Here is a 24232-nt window from a genome sequence, read left to right as displayed (position 1 = left end):
GAATCACTTTTCTAGCATCCATATTTCTACATGCATCCTTACCAAGAGTCACCTGGACTTTGGACTTACTTTCCATAACTTGCATCACACTTACTAAGTTACAGTGTTTGTTCGAAGCTATAATATAATCATAGTATTGTTTGTCCCTGTATGGACGGACCTGGACCTGGACCTGAAGCATCCACAGAACCATAGCCCAAGATGAGAGATGATTGGGATAGTTCTCTGGACAGTGATGTGGCATCAGAAGTTCAGAACTCTCAAGTTCAAGTCCCTGTTCAACAGCGACTTCCCTGACTTTGATCCATCTATTTCCTTGACCATTCCAGCAAGATAAATGAAGAGATAAGAGTAATCCTGAAGAAACGTCATTCAGCTGTATCTTCATGCATGAGGGACCTACCGATTTTCAATTGTTTCAAGCACTGCCGAATGTTTTCTTGGGCAAATACTACGGACACTTGTTTTGGCAATATATTCAAGGCAAATGTCATTTCTCATAGAAAAGTCCAATTAGAAGTGCTCCTCTGCAGCATAACAATTTTTAAAAATTCAAAATCGGCAGATAAGTATTCCAAAATGTCACACCAGTTGCACTGTGAAATTATGACTAAAGACCAGTTCTTTATCATGCAACAAACTAGTAGTCAGGCTATGCTCATCCAAACTCTAAAGCTCAGACTGCAACAATGGATGCTCCATTTCTTACTACTTCCCTTGCTGTTCTGGCCATCCTCTTTTTGCTTGCTCTACCATGGAGTGCTGCAACTCATGATATTCTACCACTGAAATCCTCTCTATTTGTTGAAGAGTATGAAACCAACATCCTGCAGTCATCTGATGGCACATTCTCATGTGGCTTCTACAACATCACTAAAGCCTACAACATCACTAGCGCCTTCACCTTCTCAATTTGGTACTCCAATTCAGCTGACAAGGCCATCGTATGGAGCGCAAACCGTGGCCGTCCCGTGCACTCAAGGAGATCGGAGATCACTCTGCGCAAGGATGGAAACATAGTCCTCACTGACTATGACGGCACAGTCGTGTGGCAAACTGACGGTAAATTCCCTAATGTTCGGTATGTTCAATTACTGAACACTGGTAACCTTGTCTTGAAGAATTCCAGTGGAAACATTGTTTGGCAAAGTTTCGATTCACCGACAGACACTTTGCTTCCTACTCAACGCATTCTCGCTACAACAAAGTTAAGTCTCTACCACTGGGTTACAGGTTCCTGGTCACTATTCCTTCCGTTTCAGCGATCAGTCGATATTGTCACTTATATATGATGACACTAATGTTTCCGGCGTATACTGGCCAGATCCTGATTACCAATACTATGAGAATAATAGGAACCTTTATAACAGTACAAGGATAGGTAGTCTTGATGATTATGGAGAATTTTTTTCGAGTGATCTTGCTAAGCATCAAGCCCGTATTGCCTCTGATAGAAGTTTGGGGATTAAAAGGAGGCTTACCTTGGATTATGATGGTAATCTTAGACTCTATAGCTTGAATAACTCAGATGGAACATGGACAATTTCATGGATTGCTCAACCTCAAACATGCATGACTCATGGTTTGTGTGGTCCATATGGAATCTGCCACTATTCACCTACACCAAGATGTTCATGCCCACCTGGTTATAAGATGAGGAATCCGGGTAACTGGACACAAGGTTGCAAGCCTATTGTCGAAATTGCATGCGATGGTAAACAGAATGTAACATTTTTGCAACTTCGGAACACTGATTTTTGGGGTTCTGATCAACAACGTATTGAAAAGGTACCCTGGGAGGTGTGTTGGAACACTTGCATAAGTGATTGCACATGTAAGGGATTTCAGTACCAAGAAGGAAATGGTACATGCTATCCAAAATCTTTTCTCTTTAATGGAAGGACTTTCCCGACACCTTTTGTGCGAACGATGTATATCAAACTTCCTTCAAGTTTGGATGTTTCTAAAAAACCCATTCCACAGTCTAGTATACATGATTATACACCAAGTGGACTTGACTGTGATCGTGTAAACACAATAACCACAGAGGCAGTTCGTAACATGAATAAGATTGGTGGGGAGGAACCAAAATGGTTCTACTTCTATGGGTTTATCGGTGTGTTTTTCATTGTTGAGGTTTTCTTCTTCGCATTTGCATGGTTCCTTGTCTTGAGGAAGGAGATGCGGTCATCTGAAGTATGGGCAGCCGAGGAAGGCTACAGGGTGATGACTAGTCATTTTCGAATGTATAGTTATAGAGAGCTGGTTAAGGCAACTGAAAGGTTTAAACATGAGCTTGGATGGGGAGGTTCAGGAGTCGTCTATAAGGGAATATTGGATGACGATCGAGCAGTGGTCATAAAAAAGTTGGAAAATGTCACGCGAAATAGGGAGGAGTTTCAGGATGAGTTGCATGTTATTTCAAGAATCAACCATATGAACCTAGTAAGAATTTATGGTTTTTGCTCAGAAAGATTCCATAGGTTGCTGGTCTTAGAGTATGTTGAGAATGGATCATTGGCTAATGTACTGTTCAACAGTAAAATCTTGTTAGATTGGAAGCAAAGGTTTAATATTGCTTTAGGCGTTGCAAAGGGACTGGCTTATCTTCACCATGAGTGCCTAGAGTGGGTCATTCACTGCAACCTAAAGCCAGAGAACATTTTGCTGGATGAGAACTTAGAACCTAAGATCGCTGACTTTGGGTTGGCAAAGCTGCTTAGTAGATCTGGCTCTAAGCAGAATGTTTCACGAGCACGAGGGACCATAGGTTACATTGCTCCAGAATGGATATCTGGTTTACCAATAACAGCAAAGGTTGATGTATATAGTTATGGAGTCGTTCTTCTTGAGCTAGTGTCAGGAAAACGAGTCTTTGATCTGATCATAGGAGAGGATAAGACGAAGGTGCATGAGATGCTCAAGAAGTTTATTAAGATGATTTGTTATAGATTGGACAATGAGAAATCATTGTGGTTAGCAGAGTTCGTAGATTTCAGAGTGGGTGATGAATTCAACTACTTGCAAGCAAAAACTTTGGTAAAGTTGGCTGTGTCCTGCTTGGAAGAAGATAGGAAGAAAAGGCCAACAATGGAATCAATAGTCGAGAGCCTCCTTTCAGTTGATTTAGCTAGAAGTTAATAAAATAATAATGTACCAAGGGAGAATATTTATAATATGGAGTCCCTTAGTGGTATGTTATTGCTAGGACTATACTAATTCTAGAAGTCTTCATTTCCTAGGATCACCGTAATGTATATAAAGTTCTATATAATTGTGTGTCTTACTTATATCTTGTAAATTTTTCATGTTATTTAGTAATGGTCTAATGGAATGGTGGTGGTATATTTTTCTAGTTTTTTTTATATTGGCAAAGTAATGCACATTTTGGGGTTGCAGTTTTCTGAATTGACCTTTGATCAAATTTCTGCTCAGTAAATTTAGTTGGATCATGTTAGTCTATTTTCCTTGATATGCATATCCCATAACATTATCTATTTTAATCACATATACAATTTTGTGTGGAAGAAAGTCCCAAATACTGTGATAATTACCAAACATGTATTGCAAAAGGTACTCACATGTACCCGGCAGAGAATCTAAGTTCTCAAATGCTTACTCTGAAAATCCCATCAAAAAGGTCTTAGTTTGGAGAGCCGGGGAATTTTCCAGTTTTGTTAGGAGTAGGCATGCGCACCTCTTTTTCTCTCTGTTTGTCCCCCCCCCCCCCCACCCCCCACCCCGCCCTCTCTCTCTCTCTCTCTCTCTCTCTCTCTCTCTCTCTCTCTCTCTCTCTCTCTCTCAGTTCCGGGGCTACCGAACCGGCAAAAAAAAAATCCCATGCATTTTTTCTTTTTTTCTTTCAGCAAATAATAATTTGGCCAGTTCTATATTACTAAAAAAGATATTCATTGTCAATGCTCAAGTCACTCAGATATCATTTCATGTTGTATGGAACATTGATCGCAACATCCAGGTATCAAAAAGATATATCCTGGTCAGTAAGATAGCAGTTTGTATAATCAGCTTCTATTGACAGCAGCTATCATGCCATAGGCTATTTAATCAACACAATTATGAATTGGAGGATTCCCATTGCTTCAAAAAAAGGTGTAAATGATGGCAATTTGGGCAAAAACTTCTAACTATTCTTCATCATGTAAAGTTGTAAACAGTAAGGTGTATGCTGAATTTATATGTCCATACCTAATCTATTTTGTTGTTCTATACTTGTATGCTCTATTTTGTTGTTAATAAATTTTATTTTTTAAAAAAATCAGTGCCTAGAAAGCAAAAACGACTTAAACATCAAAATAACAGCTCAACGACGACCATTCTACCTGATCCTGCTCCTCAAGGCTGCACAGCAAAATAAAGGTCAGTTCCTTATTAATTACTTCATTTGATTGTGCAAGTGCAGAGTAGAACCATCATCTGCTAGCTGTATATGTCCCCACCATGATTGCTAGGTTTTTATCTGGTCTTGTTGTTTTCATTGATCTGTCCTAGATAAATCACTTTCCAAAAGGACTTTTAGTTGAGCTCGATCAGGGGTAAGGTAAAGTCTACCTTGGAATGCCTATCTTCATACTGTTGTATACAACCCATGCTTCTTAGAATTGCAATGTGCTGGAGAAAAATCTGACACGTTGAACCTTCAGTAACACAAGAAATATGTGAAAAATCTGAGGAAATATAATGGTCTTTTTTCAACAATAACCTTTCCTACTAACTATAAGATTGAGAGTTTTCCTTGACCAGTTCATTCTCGTAGCAAAGTACAACTGCAAGTACTCTTCATCAGGGCAACTTTAAAGAAGTCAGAAACTGCAGAGTACTCAGCTGTCACACAATTTGAATGTAAATTTTAGACTAAGACCAATAATCTATCAGATTTTCATGCACGATTCACTGGAGAACCTGAAATAAAGCAGTACTAGTCTATATTCATCTGAAAGAAGAGGGAATGAGTTGCATCAGCAACAATGAGTCTCAAGAAAGGAAGCAATGGCGTCTGATTTTCCAATCCAATTAAGATGAGAGAACCACAATTAATCCTAAAGGAAGAAAAAGAGCGGATACAACATGCTTACTAGTGCCAGGAAAAAAAAACAGGAATGCTGAACTGAAGTTGATCGGCGATTTTAATGAGATCGGTGCAGAATAAAACAAACTTTTGTTCATCAAAATTTTTGCTGTATTACATAACTGTATTATAGATGCACTTGGCATCTTCCTGCTTTCTCCACTGTTTGCAATAGATGAGGAATGAATGCAAGAAATGCAACAATCTCTGTATCCAGTGATTCTGGATTGTTGTATACAAATGTGTGTATGCAAGAAAGCTGTGTTCTAGATCAATGTGTCTGTGGATTAAGTAAGTAATTGATTGTATTTGTTTTTGCACAAAAAATGAGTATCAGTGGCGGTTCTCTGCCCTAACAGGGACTGATGGTGCTTGAGGGCCATTAGTGCCAGTTCCAAAACCGTCAAAACCGAGAGTTATAGCCCTTCTGAACCGGCACTGATGAGAGGTCTGGGGTGTTTATCAAGTTGTCTATGAGAACCTGCAGTTTCTTACAATCTTCCAACTAACAAAGTTTGGTACCCAGTCATATTATCTTATATACAAAGGGTGGAACAGATGAGGAGTGAACCTCGTATTAAGTTTCACATACTTATTTCGGAACCCTCAGGATTAGGTAAAGGCATGAGCTTCATCTTCAGCAGAAATGAGCATTTGCACTATGTACTTCATGCTTGGCCTCCTGTTTCTATCTTCTTCCAGGCATGAAATGGCCAATTTTATGACTAGCTGAGCCTGCAAATGATTAAATTCACCACCAAATTGATCATCAATTAAGTCCATAATCCATGATTCATTCTTGCTGTCCAGTTTGTCAACAACCATCTTAACCACGCTTCTCACATCAGTTTCTACTCCATCTTTCCCATCCACTACCCATTCTGTAATCCTCCTCCCTTTCACCAGCTCAAGAAGAACAACTCCATAACTATACACATCAACCTTCTCGGTGATGGGAAGGCTAGAAACCCACTCGGGAGCCATATATCCTCTCGTCCCCCGAATCCGTGACATTTCAGAACCAGACCCATCTCTGTTCAACAACTTGGACAAGCCAAAGTCAGTGATTTTAGGCTCCATATCTTCATCCAACAATATGTTCTCGGGCTTCATGTCACAATGGATGATCCACTCTAGGCATTCATTGTGAAGATATGCCAACCCCTTGGCCACACCTAGAGCAATGTTGAACCTTTGCTTCCATCCAAGAAACTTGCTGGAATCTCTCCTATCAAATAGTACTTTGGCCAATGATCCATTCTCAATGTACTCATAGACTAAAATCCTATGTGTTCCTTCCGAGCAAAATCCCCACATTCTCACAAGATTCATATGATAAATCCTACCAATCACACTCAACTCGGCTTGGAAAACATCCTCACTCTGGCTCACATCTTGTAGCACCTTGACGGCCACTACCCTCTCATCGTCTAAACTCCCCTTGTATACTATACCTGATCCACCATGACCGATCTTGTTGTTGAACTTTTTAGTTCTCCTCTCCAACTCCGAGTACCTATATGCGCGAAAATGGCTAGTAACAATCCTGTACCCTTCTTCTAGTACCGAAACCTGGCTTGGTCTGAAAACTCCCTTGTTGGAAAAGATCCAGCAACCCATCGCGATCAGAAACACCTCAATGACAAAAATTGCAGACAGGAATCCATAGAAGTAGAACCATATTGACTTGCCCTGATTATTGCTCGAGCTCGACGACATATCGGAAACATCGAGCAAGAACTCTGATGAGCTTGAGCCACTACATCCAGCAATGTCTTCCTCAATGGCAAGGCCATTCGTCTGCCATTGGTGGACGTGCAACTCTGGCATGTCGAGATCAGCTGGGACCTTGAGATAGGCCGTGCCAAGATGGGCAGGGTGTGTTCTGCCATTGAACATGAGGCCCTTGGTGTAGCACTCTCCTGTGCCCTGCTTGTACTCGAACACCACGCACGACGGCTCGCTCATGCACCGCGCCGTGCACTCGTGCAGCGACAGGTGCGCGCTGCTGTTGATGTCGAAGCCCCAGAAGTCGGTGTGCGGCAGCGCCACCAGCTTCATCGCCGGCGGCCGGCCGCCGCCGTTGGTGTAGTTGAACGTCGGCTGGCAGCCTCTTGTCCAGTCGCTCGGGTCGGCGCGCGCGTACCCCGGCACGCAGACGCACACCGGCGCCGGCGAGTAGAGGCACACGGCGTTGGCGCCGCACACGCCGTGGATGACGCACGGGTTGACGAACGCCATCCACGACACCGACCATGTCCCGGCCGTCTCATCCAGGCTGTACAGCCTGAGGTTGCCGTCCGTGTCCAGCGTCAGCCTCCTCCTTACGCCGGCGTCCTCGCCGAGATCGGCGGCGTCGAAGGTCGCATTGTCGCTGGACAAGAAATGGCCGGAGGCGTCGAAGAAAGCTTCCCGGGTGAAGTTGTAGTAGATGTTGCGGTTGTTCTGCCAGTAGCTGTAGTACGGGTTGGGCCAGTAGATGCTGCTGGGCATCTTGTGGTTGTCGTACACCAGCGAGAGCATGGCGTAGTCGCCGAAGCGGAAGCTGTAGAAGCCGGCGGCGAGGAGCTTGCCTGCCGAGACCATCGCCTCGCCGGCGGCGACGATGCGCTGGGTGGGAAGCAGGGTGTCGGTGGGGTGATCGAAGCTCTGCCATAGGATGTTCCCGCTCGAGTCCTCGATGGCGAGGTTGCCGGAGTCGTGCAGCCGCGCGCGAGCGGCGGTGGCGTTGGGGACGGTTGAGTTCCATACCACCTCGCCGTCGTAGTCGGTGAGGACGAGCGCGCCGCGGCGGCCGTCGAGCGCGAGGCGGGAGCGCGCGCCGTGGACGGGGCGGCCGCGGTTGGCTGACCAGACGACGGTGCGGCCCGCGGCGCGCGCGAACCAGACGGAGAAGGTGAAGACGGTGGGAGAGACCCCGTAGAGGCCGGCGGCGAACGTACCGTCCGGGGAGAGCAGGACGTCGGTGGCGTGGTCCTCGACGGCGATGGAGGCGCCCCGGGGGAGGCTGTCGCGGCGCGCCTCGCACGGGAATGGACGCGACGGTGAGAGGAAGATGACGACGACGACGAGCAGCGGCACGGTGGCGGTGGCGCGGCTACAATTTTTGCTCATGGCCGTGGCGATGATTTGCTTCTGCTCACTGTTGAGGTGTTGAGTTAATTAAATTAAACAAAGTAGTGTAATACAGTATATTACAGTTATATGAGAGTGATGTTGCATCGTTAACTCTTTATCAACAGCGACTGCATCTTTATATTTGTTTGAGACCATTCCAGCAAGCGGCCGAATGAAGAGATAAGTCATGCTGAAGAATCGTCATGAGTCATGACGATGTTTTATTCATGGATGAGAAGGACATACCGATTGGCCAATCGTTTCGAGCAAAGCCGAACGTTTTCTTTGCTAGATGCTCCCTCCGTTTCATATTATAATTACATATTATAAGTTATTTAATTTTTTTTCTTAGTTAAATCTTTTTAGGTTTTATCATGTTCATATAAAAAAATAGCAATATCTACGACACTAAATTAGCTTCATTAAATTTAATTGAATATATTTTAATAATATGTTTGTTTTGTATTGAAAATGTTAGCATATTTTTCTATAAACTTGATCAAACTTAAAAAAGTTTGACTAAGAAAAAAGTCAAACAATTTATAATAAAACATATGGAGTATGTCGGTGATATGGGCCTGGGGGTATCGTGTTTAGAGGGAGGAGGCTGCCCCCCAATGCCACGTGGCCCTCCCCCGAGGGGAGTAAGGCCCGAGGTGGGGCGGCGAACACTCCCTCCCAAAGACTAGTCGGAGGAGGCTGCCCCCCAATTTCACGTGGCCCTCCCCCGAGGGGAGTGAGGTCCGAGGTGGGGTGGCGGCCACTCCTTCCCAAAGACTAGTCAGAGGAGACTGCCCCCCAATTCCACGTGGCCCTTCCCTGAGGGGAGTGAGGCCCGAGGTGGGGTGGTGGCCACTCCTTCCCAAAGACTAGTTGGAGGAGGCTGCCCCCCAACGCCATGTGGCCCTCCCCCGAGGGGGGAACGGGCCCGAGGTCAGGCGGTGACCGCCCCCTCCTGTGACTAGGGGTCGGGCTCCCCCGACCCCCTCTCTAGGTCACCACGTACGGTGGGTTAGATGTCCGCCTACAGGTGTCCACCTACCCGCATTTATGGCGACCCGAGTGGTCGCGCCACGCCGCATTTAATGCGGCTTCCAAGTCAAGCGGCATGGTGTGGTAGGCCCCACGACCGAGGCGACGTGTATGCGGCTTCCAAGTTAAGGAACAAGACATGCATTTAATACAAAGATGGTAATACTTCTCGAGGAAGTTAGGTTGTTGGGCCTATGTGGTATCCCCTTGAACTATAAAAGGAGGACCTTGCCCACCGAGAAAAGGGACGACACTCAGTAGGCCTGAACTCTAGGAGAAGAAGAGCGAGAGTGCTCTCCGGAGTTTAGGAACCCTTGTAGCACTCAACCAGAATCCCAAACACAGGAGTAGGGTATTACGCTTCTCAGCGGCCCGAACCTGGATAAACCCCTTTTGTCTCATCATCTTTGGGGGATTGAACCCCCTCAAGATCACACAGCTTCGCTCACCAAGCCCTCGAATCTCACCCGCTGCCCCCGGCCGAACTCACAAGGGGGGCCTCACGGTTCCCCGATGGAGGAGATTATTCTCCGACAGAGTAATTTATAGAGGTTATAGAGCAAAAGCCGGTCGAAATTTATTAAGGAGGAGGGTGAAAACAGATATTTATAGAGGTTACAGAGCAAAATGACACCTACCACCACAAAGGACATGTACTCCGATGTAAAAAAAAAAAAAAGACATGTTACTCCCACCGTCTACGTCATGCTTAGCCCATCTATGTCTACGCTGGCTTTGCTAGATAATTCATTCAACGTGCTTCTCATGGGGAATGGATTATAATTTTTAGAGGGGAAGTAAAAAAATCAATGCAAATGGTTGTAAGAAGAATCTGAAAGGTTTTGATAATGTAGAGTATACTATTTGTGTATTATTTAAGTAACGAGAAGATATCATCTCGAGAGTTTAAAAGTGTTTCCCCTTTATGTGGATGCTTGTTTTGCAACAGGAATTACCTACAATTACTGCTACATGTTAGCTGTTGTTACTGTTGTACACTGACTATAGGGGATCTGTTGTTTCTTATTTTGACCATATATTCAACGTAAATATGTGTTTCTTATTTTGACCATATATTCAAGGTAAATGTCATTTTTTTATAGCTAAGTCTAACTAGAAGCTCTTTTCTGCAAGATAACTTAGAAAAATGTCCAAATCTGCTAAGAAGTACTACCAAAGGTTACATCAACTACACTGTGAGTATCTGACTAATACCAATTCTAACATTAGCTATCATACAAGATACTCTACATCGCAACACATGTAACAAACTAGTTCTTCCTCCGTTGTAAATTTTTAGTATATAACAAGTTCTCCATCTACTATCTCATCTTGACCCATCAATGATTGTCTCTTGTTAATTTTTTCCACCACTTCCATATATCAAACAATCAGAATCATCCCTCATTTAGCTCCACCTCGCTCCTTAATTTCTGTGAAAAGCCTCTAGAAGTATTCATATTTTATGATAGATGAAGTAGTCACTGGTCAAGCCATGCTCATCCTAGCATCATATTTAACTCATGGCAGTTTGTACTAAAATCTTGTAACAACTTCTATTACCAGCGGCTATCATGCCCATAGGTTATTACAACATCAAACTAGCAAACAATTGTAAAGTATGTCTTCATCATATGAACAATAGAAAAGGTGTATTTGTGTATGCTCCCACAAGTATCTCCATACCTGAGGCTCTATTTTTGTTAATAGTTTTATTTTTTTTATTAAAAAAATCAGTGCCTAGACAGCGAAAACGACTTAAATATCAACATCACAGTTCGAGGATGACCATTCTTACCTGATCCTCGCTCCTCAAGGCTGCACCGCAAACTAAGTCAGATCATCTGATTTCAACTACAGAGAAGCCACAATGAAGTATCATTATCTGCTAGTTGTACGGGTGTTGTTGGTATCATTATCTGCTAGCTGTGCGGGTGTTGTTGGTATCATTGATCTGTCCTAGGTAGATTTTCCACAAGTCTTAGGCTGCGTTCGGGAGGAGGGTTCCCCGACATGCAAAACGAAGCATGCATTACTAGATGATTAATTAAGTATTAATTATTTTTTTGAAAAATTGATTGATATGATTTTTTTAAAACAACTTTCGTATAGAAATTTTTTGTAAAAACACACTGTTTAGCAGTTTGAAAAACGTACGTGCGGAAAACGAGAGAGGTAAGTTGGGAAAACTAGGGGAAGAACACAGCCTTAAGTCTAACTAGGAATGCCTATTGTCAGACTGCTACAGCCCATGCTTCTTAGAATTGCAATGTGCTGGAGAAAAATTTGACAGGCTGAACTTTCAGTGGCAATAAGCCCCAACAAAGGAGACAAAATATGTCCAATTTCTTAAACCAATTAAGGACCAGCAATCAATCCAAAACGAAGAGAAAGAACGCATACAGCACGCTCAATAAAAAAATAAGGACATGCAAACAAAAGGAATACTGACCTAAAAAGTATATCAACAATTGTGATGGATTCGGTGCAAATGAACTTAAGGAAAACACAGTGAACTAGGATATATTCATAAGATATTTCTTCTATGGGACAATATCTCATAGAACGAAGGGTCTGGATCTAATTGTACATTATAGCCTAGGTTCGATCATATCTAATGAAGATGAATCAGGCTTTTATTAGAAAAAAGAGAGTCAATCAGGTTTGATCAAAATAAGCGGATGGGATCTGCAACCACTGTTCATTAAGGCGCTAGGTACTATTCTGGCATTGGACAGCACCCAGCACCTAGATTCTGTTCCTATATGCTGAGTTTCTGCACCAAGATGAGCTTCTTCATGCGCTGACTTCATCCCTACCAAGGATGAACACAATCACCTATTAAAATTAACTTCAGACTTGCATTCCTAGTAAAACTATGACAAATAAAAGATCACACTAAATGGAAATTGCGTTGATGTTTTGAAGACATCCTTAGGACCACCTGTCGTCCATAGATTGCATGTTACTTTATGATTTATACATGTCTACAATGTTATGGAGGGACATTTGCAAATTTAAAAACAAAAGGGTAATCTTTATTCTGTTGCAATTATTTTTAGTTTAGTTGTACGTGCAATATTCTCTCAAATGTTTCATCATAAAATAAATGTTAAGAGAGAATGTGAACAGAAAGAAATAAAAGCTACCATCTCTCCTTTATTACTTGCACCAACAAAATTTACAAGATACATTATGCAGCTACCAAATTTCTAATTGTTTATTTCTCCATTGACCAGGGTAACGGCTTAACTATGTGTACGGACTCTACGGAACACGGTAACCTGCAAAAATAACAAAAGGAAACATAAGTATTTTATTCATTGCAGAACAGGGAGAACTTTATCAAAAGGTTAAATTAAAACAGATATAACTATATGTAATTAGCTAAGTTAGTATGAATTAATAACTAACCTGCGCAGTTAGTTCCTGCGTGTAACGGATTGTCACATACTTTTGCAACATTAACCCACTTTGACAAAGCAATTTTAGCCTTGTCCGCTGCTGTAAATGTGCGACAGATGCAATTGACATCTGCGCTCTCCACTGTTTGGCAGCAATGTGAGTGTCTTTTTGGGAATTGGTCACCCAAATGTCTTTCAATATTGTGATAGCATCCATCCTTATTCATCACAATATTTTTCTCGTTCTCACAGCCTTCAGCTTGTAAATGGCTCGGAGAAGAAGAGATGGCTACAAAGGCAAGAACGCAAAACACTCCTACAACTTTAGCACTAATCATCTTCTTGTAGTGGATGCTAAAATTTTTGTGTTTGTTGATCAATATGTGTGCAGCATATGCAGCACAAATATATAGTGGTCATGCGAAGTCCTGTGGGGTCTCTTCATACTATTCACTTGTTTTTGAATATCTACTATAAATGATATCTAATGGCTAATGCTTGAACTTATAATATCTCCAACATATCTTAAGATATATTTATTTTCCTCGGATATGTGCATTTATTTATTCTTTTTTAAGAACTGGAAGATATCTTCATTTATTAAAACTACTGATGGATTGCTTGGATATGTTCTCATTTAATAAAAATATGATATGCTAGATGGATTATTCTCATTTATTGATCTGCTACTACACAATAATTTATTCTCATTTATTATAGAGTAAATTTCACAAAACTATATATATTTTCATCAAATTATCGCAAAACTACATATTTAAGGTGATATATCATAAAACTATATATTTAATACTAAATTTATCACAAAACTAAAGGTTTAAGACTAAGTATCGCAAAACTATAGATTTAATAATAAAATTATCACAAAACTACACATATGGGGTTCAAATCCTTAGCACTAATGTTATGTTTGAGTTATCAACGTCCAAGTTTTATAATTAAATTGACGTAAACATGTGGTTTTGTGATAATTTTATTATTAAATATGTAGTTTTGCAATACTTAACCTTAAACTTGTAGTTTTGTGATATATTATCTTAAATATATAGTTTTCTGATAAATTAATCAAAGTATATGTAGTTCCGTAAAATTTACTCTTTATTATAAGTTTATAACTACCAATAGACCATTAGAACGCATGATGCTGGTAAGTAGCATGTAGGGCTAACGATGTCCACCTGACACACTGAACTAAGCTACAGATTATTTGTGATTAATTAAGTACTAGCTAATTAAAACTAAAAATGGATGTATGATTTTTTTTAAACAATACTCCCTCCGTACTCGTAAAGGAAGTCCTTTAGGATAGCGACACGGTCTCCAAAACATAACTTTGTCTTCTTGTTTCTATACAAATATTTATTGAAAAGTGATATATGTATACTTTTATGAAAGTATTTTTCAAGACAAATCTATTCATATAATTTTTACATTTTCAAACTCAACAACTTGAAAGTTATTCATGATTTATATTCCCAAGGTTTGACTTAAACATTGTCCTAAACGACTTCCTTTACGAGTACGGAGGGAGCATTTCTATAGATTTTTTTAATAAAACACATCATCTAGCAATTTGGGAAGTGCGCGCGTGAAAAACGAGAGTGTAGAAGTTGGGAAAGTGGGGGGATAGCATAGCCCTAGACTGAGTTCTTGATGTTGGGAACTCATCCCTCGCGCATGAAAAATGAAGCGACTTATTAGCGCATGATTAATTAAGTATTAACTATTTTTTTAAAAAAATTAATATGTTTTTTAAAGCAACTTTCATATATATTTTTTTTAAAAGAATACACCATTTAGAAGTTTAAAAAGCATATATGTGGAAAACGAGAAAGTTGAGTTTAGAACTTAACCGAACTCAACCCTAGTGATGTTGTGAAGTCTCTGTTAAAAAAAATAGAATGATCTAAAGTAAGTTGTCTTGACTACTGTCTGGACAACAGGTTGAATGGTGATTTTATTATGCCCAAGCAATTTACAATATTGAAAGTGGTTATTATCTTGTGGTTGTGGCTAGAGGGAGATCCAAAAGAAATGCTATAGAAGTATAGATTGTTGCATGATATGAAAATAAGGATATCAATCCGTAAGCCCTTCTCTATTTATGATGGGAAAATAATTTGTGAAAAGTTGGCTTAGATATTCATCTTACTTAGAAATACTCAGTTGCATTTTTTTTTTTTAGTTTTAATCATTTGCTAGCATAATTTCAGTACTATACTGATGTTTATCAAGTTGTCCTTAAGAACCTGCACTCTCTTACAATCTTCCAACTAACAAAGTACAGTGCTCTTGAATTTGCATAGTTTTTATAGAAAGGGTGAAATAGATAAAGAGTGAACTTCATATTAAATCTCAAATACTTGTGTTAGAACCATCGGAATTAGGTGAAGGCATGAGCTTCATCTTCAGCAGAAATGAGCATTTGTACTATGTACTTCATGGTTGGCCTTTTGTTTTTATCTTCTTCCAAGCATGAAACGGCCAATTGCATTAGTAGCCTAGCCTGCAAATGATTAAATTCACCATGCAACCGATCATCCATCAAATCCGCAACCCAGGATTCCATGTTGCTCTCAAGTTTGCTGACAACCATCTTAACCACACTTCTCACATCGGCTTCTAGTCCCTCTTTCCCATCCAACACCCAGTCTGAAATCCTCATCCCTTTCACCAATTCAAGAAGCACCACTCCATAACTATACACATCAACTTTCTCTATGATTGGAAGGCTAGAAACCCACTCAGGAGCCATATATCCTCTTGTCCCCCGAATCCGTGACATGTCAGAACCAGATCCATCTCTATTCAACAACTTGGACAAGCCAAAGTCAGTGATCTTAGGCTCCATATCTTCATCCAATAGTATGTTCTCCGGCTTCATGTCGCAATGGATGATCCACTCAAGGCACTCATTGTGAAGATATGCCAGCCCCTTGGCAACACCTAGAGCAATGTTGAACCTTTGCTTCCATCCAAGAAACATACCAGAATCCCTCCCTTGAAATAGTACTTTGGCCAATGATCCATTCTCAATGTACTCATAGACTAAAATCCTATGTATTCCTTCTGAGCAAAAACCCCACATTCTAACAAGATTCATATGATAAATTCTACCAATAACACTCAACTCAGCCTGGAACACATCCTCACTCTGCTTCACATCTTGTAGCACCTTGACGGCCACCGTCCTCTCATCATCTAGAATTCCTTTGTACACAACACCTGACCCACCACGGCCGATCTCACTCTGAAAATTTCTAGTTCCATTCCGTAGCTCTACGTAACTATATGCGCGAAAATGGTTGGTAACCATCTTGTACCCTTCATCTAGTGCTGAAACCTGACATCGCCTAAAAACTCCCTTGTTGGAAAAGAGCCAGCAACCGAATGCTATCACAAACACCTCAATGACAAAAAATGCAGTCAGAAATCCGTAGAAGTAGAACCATATCGACTTGCGCTGATTACTTTTGCTCGATGACGCATTCGAGACATTGAGCAAGAACTCCGGTGAGCTCATGCCACCGCATCCGACAATGTCTTCCTGAATGGCAATGGCGTGGCGATCGCCGTCCTTTTGCCATTGGTGGATGTGAATTTCTGGCATGTCGAGATCAGCCGGGACCTTGAGATAGGCCGTCCCAGGCAGGCCGGGGAACGTTCTGCCATTGAACATGAGGCTTTTTGGGTAGCACTCACCTTTGCCCTGCTTGTACTGGAAAACCACGCACGACGGCTCGCTCATGCACCGTGTCGAGCACTCGTCCAGCGACAGGTTCTCGCTGCTGTTGATGTCGAAGCCCCAGAAGTCGGTGTGCGGCAGCGCCACCAGCTTCATCGCCCGCGGCCGGCCGCCGCCGTCACCGGAGTTGAACGTTGGCCGGCAGCCTCTGCTCCAGTCGCTCGGGTCGGCGCGCGCGTACCCCGGCGCGCAGACGCACACCGGCGCCGGCGAGTAGAGGCAGACGGCGTTGGCGCCGCACACGCCGTGGATGATGCACGGGTTGCTGAACGCCATCCACGACACCAACCATGTCCCGGCGACCTCGTCAAGGCTGTACAGCCTGAGGTTGCCGTCCGTGTCCAGCGTCAGCCTCCTCCTAACGGCGACATTCTTGCCCAGATCGGCGGCGCCGAAGGTGGCGTTGTCGCTGGACGAGAAATGGCCGGAGGCGTCGAAGAAAGCTTCCCGGGTGAAGTTGTAGATCTTGCGACTGTTCTGCCAGTAGCTGTAGTAGGGGTTGGGCCAGTAGATGCTGGACATCTCATGGTTGTCGTACACCAGCGACAGCATGGCGTAGTCGCTGAAGCGGAAGCTGTAGAAGCCGGCGGCTAGGAGCTTGTCTGCCGAGACCATCGCCTCGCCGGCGGCGATGCGCTGCGTGGGCAGTAGTGTGTCGGTGGGGTGGTCGAAGCTCTGCCATAGGACGTTCCCGCTCCCGTCCTCGATGGCGAGGTTGCCGGAATCGTGCAGCCGCGCGCGCGCAGCGGTGGCGCTGGCGCTGACGGTGGAGTTCCAGACCACCTCGCCGTCGTAGTCGGTGAGGACGAGCGCGCCGCGGCGGCCGCTGAGTTTGAGACGGGAGCGCTTGCTGTGGACGGGGCGGGCGCGGTTGGCGGACCAGACGACGGCGCGGTCGGCGGCGCGCGCGAACCAGACGGAGAAGGTGAAGACGGTGGGCGAGACGCCGTAGAAGCCGCAGGCGAAGGTGCCGTCCGGGGAGAGCAGGACGTCGGTGGCGTGGTCCTCGACGGCGATGGAGGCGCCCCGGAGGAGACTGTCGCGCGCCGTGCACGGAAATGGACGCGACAGCGAGACGAAGACGACGAGTAGCAGCGCTTTGGTGGCGGCGGCGCGAAGGGCACCGCTACTGCTACAACTAGTGCTCATGGCTGTCAAGTCGTGCCGGTAATGGTAATTGGTAGGTGGCGAGGAAGTGATTAGCTTTGATCTAATCTACTCACTGTTGATGTGTTGAGGTAATTAGACAAGTATACTAGTAATTAACAAATGTTTTATCCGACAGGCAAATTGCAGGAACCGTGACCAAGGCGCCTAATAAGTTTGACTCGCCCTGACAGACGACGACAACATGTTTTTCCTGAGACAATGGGGACCAGATCCTGCAAATGGTATTAGGAGGCAATCGCGACTGGTATTGGAATTTTGTAATTCTTCCGTTTTACAATGTAAGACTTTCTAGCATTACCTGTTGGCAACTTTTCTAACAAGTCGACAAGCACGATCGCAACACCTAAACGCCTTGCGGTGATATGGAGTCGCCAACCACCTCGATCTAACCAAATGGCCAAATCAAGATGGGTTTTGCAAAAAGAAAAGCTAAACCGACTAGCGGAGCTATGGGTTTTACAAAAAGAAAAGCTAAACCGGCTAGCGGAGTCGATTTAGAGATCAAAATCAGCCTTTATGCCGATTTAGATCGATATGAGGATAACTACCCGTCTCGTGGGCAAAACGGAAGGTTTTCAGGACAAACCTACAAAGAGGTGTCGCACTCTCGCAGCGGCGGCGGACGGTTTACGGCGCAAACCGACAAAGATGGACTAAAATTAGGGTAAAATAAAAAACATAGTAAAAGAACGATTCAAGTAGATTGTATTCGGGTGTTTTACGATGAACCGGTCTTGTCCCTTAAATAGGGATTGGTCTTGCCCTCTACAGGCCCTTCTCCACGTCCAACTAGGGATAGAAAATAAAGGAAACACGAAACATGCCTTCCCGAGCAAGGAAACCCGAGACCCGACGAAAACAGACTCGGACTCGGACCCTATCGGTCTGACCGCCCACATACCTGCGGTCAGACTGGCCCTACTAGCTGGTCAGACTGCCCATATACTTGCGGTCTGACCGGCCCTGTGAAGGAAACCCGGCACTTTCCAAACTTTAAATTTTCCTCTATTTCATCTATAGGGGCCAAATTTGGGTGTAAACACATGCCCCCCTGCATTTTTGATGAACATCGTGAATCTAAAAGCATAGAACATGTTGTCTTAGGGCGATAATCCAATTACCGGCCATAGTACTTCCTAAGCATCTTGCCAAATGCTCGGGAAGTATTTCTTCAAGTATTTCCCATTAATTGCTCTCTGAAAACACCGTCTTGAAGTGTCTTCATCTCCTTCAAAGTCTTCAAACGCTTGTCGATGACGTCTTCAAAATTGCTTTCCATCAAGGTCTTGTAATCTTCGACCGACAAGTCATCTTGCTTGAAATACCGAAGAGAGCCAAGATTTACCTCAACTTCGTATAAGTAATATTCTCGAGCGGTACGGCTTCAGCCCACTTAGTGAAATCCATTGCAACTAGCACGAACCAATGCCCTTTTGATAACGAAGGATAAATCTGACCAATGAAATCCAAAGCCCTACCTCGGAACGGCCATGGTTTGATAATAGGATTCAATATAGCGACATGCGCTAAATGAACATTGCCGATCCGTTGACAAGCTTCACTCCCTCTGTAGCACTTGAAATAATCATCAATTACTTTCGGCCAATAGAATTCCACTCTTCTAAGCAACCAATTCATCTTATGGGCCGATTGATGAATTCCACAAATCCCTTCATGCACATCTCCCCTAGCAACTTTAGATTGATCATTGTCTAAACACATCAATAGCACTCCATCTATATCTCGGCGATATAATATTTGAACGTTTGCCGCCGAATCTTCCGATCAATCCCAAGACTAGGATCTTTCAAATATTCTATCAAAGGAATTCTCCAAGCTATTTCTAACTCATGGGCACAAATGTCCGAATTCACAATTAATTCGGCCTTTTAATCAACTGTAACGTGCCCCCCAGCCTCCTGTCTGGGATCGGTCAGACCGGCCACGCAATGCCGGTCAGACCGCCCTGTCTGCCTGATCAGACCGGCCATGCAGAGCCGGTCAGACCGCCGGTACCACCGGTTAGACCGCCGGTACCGCCGGTCAGACTGGCCGTGCAATGCCAGTCAGACCGCCCCTAGTCTGTGATTTTGCCAATTTCATCCAAAGACTTAAAAATCAAGCACCGGCTTTTCTAATATCAAAAATACTCCTTTCTTCATATTATAACCAGATGCTTGGTGTATCGAACTATTGGACCAAAATCCCTCCTCTCTAGACATATGAAAAATTATAATATCCAACTAATATGTCTAGATGAATACTAATTCAAATGGCTTTTGAAACAATAATCATCATGGCATCAAAACACTTAGCCAATTGAAGTATGATCAATAATGAATCACCAAAGTCATATGTGTCACATGCATAGATTCTAATAAACTACAAATGTAAGTAATCGGCTTGAGCATGTATGTAAAATATTAACAATGCCAATGTTCCTAAAGAAAACCACTCTAGAGCAAATCATCACATTGACCATTGACATTAGTCGAATTACTAGTAAGCAAAACTTTCATGGTGCAATAAATATGAAATCTATATATTATCTGGTGATCCATAAAAACACATATAATTTGGCTTTAAATAAATATCAGAGTCATTAGCCAAATCATATTTCAAACAAATTATATGCCAACCTACCAATTCTACTACCTAGAACTGGCATTTGCAACATGTATGTATAATATGAATTTGATAAGTAAAAACACACATGTGCTAGATAGCAAGCAATGTTCTAACATGGCATAGGCATATAATATGATGATGAACACAATAAACCCATACCTTGCCTTAGCATCCAACAAATAGCGGCTAAAAGATGTGATGCCGTATCCATCGCTGTTCATCTTCTCTTGGTTCCCTCATAAGCATATTGATGTCTTGTCCCCCGAGCAAAATCGGCTTTCTTGATTGCACGATTTCAAAGGCAAGATGAACACCGCACCAGCATCGATAGCATCATGTGAAGGAGACTTATCTCTAATGACCGATGATTCTTCTCTTATCAAATTGGATTCATCTCTACTACGGGAAATCACCGGTCTCTTAACTTTTACCTCTTTGGATCTCCACATTTGCCTAGGTGCTTTTCGAGGCTCCAAATTATTGCATGTCTTGTTCTCCACATCTTCGGCCTCTTTTTCTTTTTGACCTATGGCTCGAAGACGCTGTAGCCTCCTCTTTTGAGAGCGAGATAAGCCAGAAGGTATCCACTTCGGCTGTGGTTGTTTTCCAGGAGCTAAGCAATGATTCTTCATATTTTTAGTCGAAGTGGAAGCTCCTATGTTGCTCTCAATTTTCACACTCTTCTCCAATACCCCCCCCCCCCCCGGTCAGACCGGCCTCTGGGCCCGGTCCGACCGGTCACAAGCCGTCGGTCAGACCGGCCAGTAAGGTCGGTCAGACTGGCCGTAGACTGGCGGTTAGACCGGCCAGCTGGCTCGGTCAGACCGCTGATGTCGACAACAACGGGATTGGCTTTAGTCTTCTCCGTTTGTATAGTTTTCACTGCATCTCCAGTAGGTACATGAACATCTTGAGATTCCTCATTGATAGCAACGACCTTCGGAGCTTTGGCTTCTTTCCTCACCCACACCTTCTTCACCTTTTTCACCTTTGATCCACCGGACCGATTCTTTTGGGGAAACGGTCTTGTCTTGAGTTGGATGAATGATTTGGCACTGACCTAGGTGATTCCTTCCACTCTTGGTAATACGGCATAGGTGGTTGATGCATCCAAGGCATGTAATACATAAAAGGATAACCATATAGTGACATTGGATATGGATACCATGGCATCACAACCGGAGGTTTATATGGAGTTGGTATGGTTGATGGCTCCGATTGCTTTGATGTTTGACCAAATCTCTTCCTACGAGATGATCTTGGTCTTTTCGAATCACTAGTTTGGTTATCAAATCGTTGACCGGCTAATCCTTTCTTGTATTTAGCCATAAGCATCTCAAAAGTGAGCTTCGGCTTTTTGGTCCTTTGGATACTAGATAACTCATCCTTTGCAACTTTATGATCTCCGGCCTTTGCATTATTGATCCTATTCTTGGGCGAAGGATCCCCAATAATAACACTTTTCCCTTTCTTTTTGTCAACATCAATAGGACTAATAGGGAGAGAATTACTAACAATTCCGGTCTTAGGCATAGGTGTAACCAAAATAGTTTCACACGTGACCGATGAAGTATCAATCGGTCTTTGCTCCATCAAGCTTGCATCTTTAAAATAATCATGAAACTCATGCTCCATTTGTGACCATGTAGAAATTGAATTGGGAGCAAGTAAACTATATCATGTACATGCAAAGTTTGACAAAGAAAGAGGAAACAACTTTAACTTAAGCAAATCATCACTACCGGCCTTACCACATTGTTCAATAAATTGACCGATATGCTCCATTGTTGTTCTAGCATCCTCACCTGTGAATTTCGTGAAGTTGGGCACTTCAAATCCTTGCGGGTTCGGGACCGAATCTACATGTTCAGGATACAGCCTTTGATATGTATGCATAGCTACTTTGGATTCTATTTCACCACTATCCCGCAAGACATTATCATTATCTTTTCCAACATCCACATGACCGATTTGTGATTCGGTCTTAGGTGATAATGCTATTTCACTTTCACTTGTGATATAACCTGAACCGTCACTTAGTTCGGCTATATTTTCAATGATGCTATTCTCTAAGCTAGCAACACAATCCGAACCATTACTTGTTTGGCTATTCCATCGTTGTCTAAACTAGTAACACAATCCGAACCAACACTTGGTTCGGCTATAATCGCTATGGCATCATTGCACAAATTATTAACACAATCCGAACCATCGCTTGGTTCGGCTATACATGATATTGCATTTTCATCTAAACTAGCTTGTAAGCTATTGTCATCCACTCGGCTTTCCTGAGCCAGAGCTTCATGCAACACATGATCAATATCAAGAAATATATGGCCATTCAATTTCTATTTAATAGAATCAAGCAATCTATCATATGCGATGTCAGCCAAATCTTTATCAGTTATTTTCAAATTGAAACATCGGTTTTTAACATCTCTAAACCTTTCAATATAATCAGCAACAGATTCATTGTATTTGTGCCTAACCGATGTTAAATCAGACAACCTAAGCTCAGTGTCTCTAGTGTGGAAATAATCATGAAATTTTTGTTCTAATTGAGCCCAGGAAGAAATAGAATTTGCCGATAAAGAAGTAAACCATGCAAAAGCAATACCGGACAAAGATAAAGAAAACAAGCGCAATTTACATGTATCCCAATTAGCTTCACCACATTGCGCTAAAAATTGATCTACATGCTCCCATGTGGTCCTACTTTCGTCACCACTAAACTTAGTAAATTCAGGAATTTTATAACCACGAGGATATGGGATAATATCATAAAAATCAAGATACGGCTTTTGGTACTCCCTAGCATGATTCCTTAGCTTTGCGAAATTCTCCCTGATAGTATTTCTAAACCAATCCTCCACAGTTTCAGGCTTTGGTGGATCTGGTGGTGGACTTGGTGGCCTAAAAGGTGGTTGTTGCGGCACAATATTGTTATATTGGCCATACCTAGTATCGGGAGGATATCCCCTATTAATATCATTGTAGGCATTAGAGATATGTGGAAAAGCATGACTAACAGTATTAACAGGTGATGAATAATAATTAAAATCAGTACTGCTAGTCGTGGTATGAAAACCTGGAGAAACTCCCAGGGAACCGGTCCGACCGGCCCATGGCCCGGTCTGACCGGTGGTCAGTGGTGCGGTCAGACCGGCCACAGGAGGCGCGATCTGGCCAGGATAGGGTATGGTCTGACCGGCTATAGTAGGCACGGTCTGACCGGTGTAGTACACGGTCTGACCGGCCATGGTGGGCACGGTCTGACCGGCAAAGGATGCGGTTAGACCGGTGTCACGACTGGTCATACCGTCAGCTCGGTTTTGCATATAGCTGATTCCTATGTAATCGGCTGTATAATCACCCATTGACCCCCCTAGCATTATAAGCATATTGTATAGGTGCAAAACTAAAAGTAGCATATGCATCTACACAATGATTATTAACGTTTTGAACAGCAAAGGACGGGTTGGGCGAATCGAAGGTTACCTTTGGTGAAATTACAACTTGAGGTAGCGGGACGTCTTCTCTCATGACGCCTTGATCGGTCCTAATGTATTGTGTAGTAATATTGTTGAACCCGTTCCCACTCGTCATAGTTGATGAAGAAATTCCTTGATTAATTTCAGCCATATAGCTCGTAGCCGAAATATTGATATTTTTCATGTGTGTGCAGTGAGCAAAAATCTGGAAATTTCGATGTCTCGCAGAACAACCGATACAGTATGAATCGGTTTTGTATTTTTTTTTTATGTACGTACACAGTAATAGATTGGCTTTGATCAATAGCCTGATCTCGTTTTGTTTTGCCTTTTTTTTTACTCGGTTAATATGCACAATAAGAAAGCGAGACTGATACTGCTCCTATTGTCTTCCTGGTTCCCGCATTTGCGTCGGCAGCTGCTGCTCCTCTTCTCCGGTCTGACCGAATTGATAATATCGGTTAGACCGGCAAGATAGGCAGCCAGATCGACAGCACAAGAACAATGCCGCCGATCTGAATCAATCAACACAATGATCGAT

The 24232-nt window shown here is 42.9% G+C and overlaps 3 protein-coding genes across 3 annotated transcripts; 1 reads left to right on the top strand and 2 right to left on the bottom strand.

Annotated features, from left to right (window-relative positions):
• The first annotated feature begins 647 nt into the window (after window positions 1-647).
• LOC127757027 (putative receptor protein kinase ZmPK1) lies at window positions 648-3308 on the top strand. Its single transcript, XM_052282438.1, is given in 2 exon segments — window positions 648-1211; window positions 1213-3308. Coding segments are annotated over 2 exon segments (2451 nt in total). The 5' UTR covers window positions 648-689; the 3' UTR covers window positions 3142-3308.
• Window positions 3309-5107: 1799 nt separating this feature from the next.
• On the bottom strand, window positions 5108-8209 carry LOC127756936 (putative receptor protein kinase ZmPK1). Its single transcript, XM_052282321.1, has one exon. The coding sequence runs from the start codon at window positions 8198-8200 to the stop codon at window positions 5699-5701; it is 2502 nt and encodes an 833-aa protein (XP_052138281.1). The 5' UTR covers window positions 8201-8209; the 3' UTR covers window positions 5108-5698.
• Window positions 8210-14964: 6755 nt separating this feature from the next.
• Window positions 14965-17551, bottom strand: LOC127758004 (putative receptor protein kinase ZmPK1). The gene has a single exon (XM_052283601.1). The coding sequence runs from the start codon at window positions 17549-17551 to the stop codon at window positions 15041-15043; it is 2511 nt and encodes an 836-aa protein (XP_052139561.1). The 3' UTR covers window positions 14965-15040.
• Window positions 17552-24232: the final 6681 nt, after the last annotated feature.

The sequence above is a fragment of the Oryza glaberrima genome, chromosome 12 (genome assembly GCF_000147395.1).
Source record: "Oryza glaberrima chromosome 12, OglaRS2, whole genome shotgun sequence".
Taxonomy (NCBI): domain Eukaryota; kingdom Viridiplantae; phylum Streptophyta; class Magnoliopsida; order Poales; family Poaceae; genus Oryza; species Oryza glaberrima.
Note: the sequence above shows the minus strand (reverse complement) of the source record. Positions and strands in the feature narration are given on the sequence as shown.

What these genes read in the sequence shown, in the direction of transcription:
- LOC127756936 (XM_052282321.1), bottom strand. Translation starts at nt 8,200, where the DNA reads ATGAGCAAAAATTGTAGCCGCGCCACCGCCACCGTGCCGCTGCTCGTC.
- LOC127758004 (XM_052283601.1), bottom strand. Translation starts at nt 17,551, where the DNA reads ATGAGCACTAGTTGTAGCAGTAGCGGTGCCCTTCGCGCCGCCGCCACC.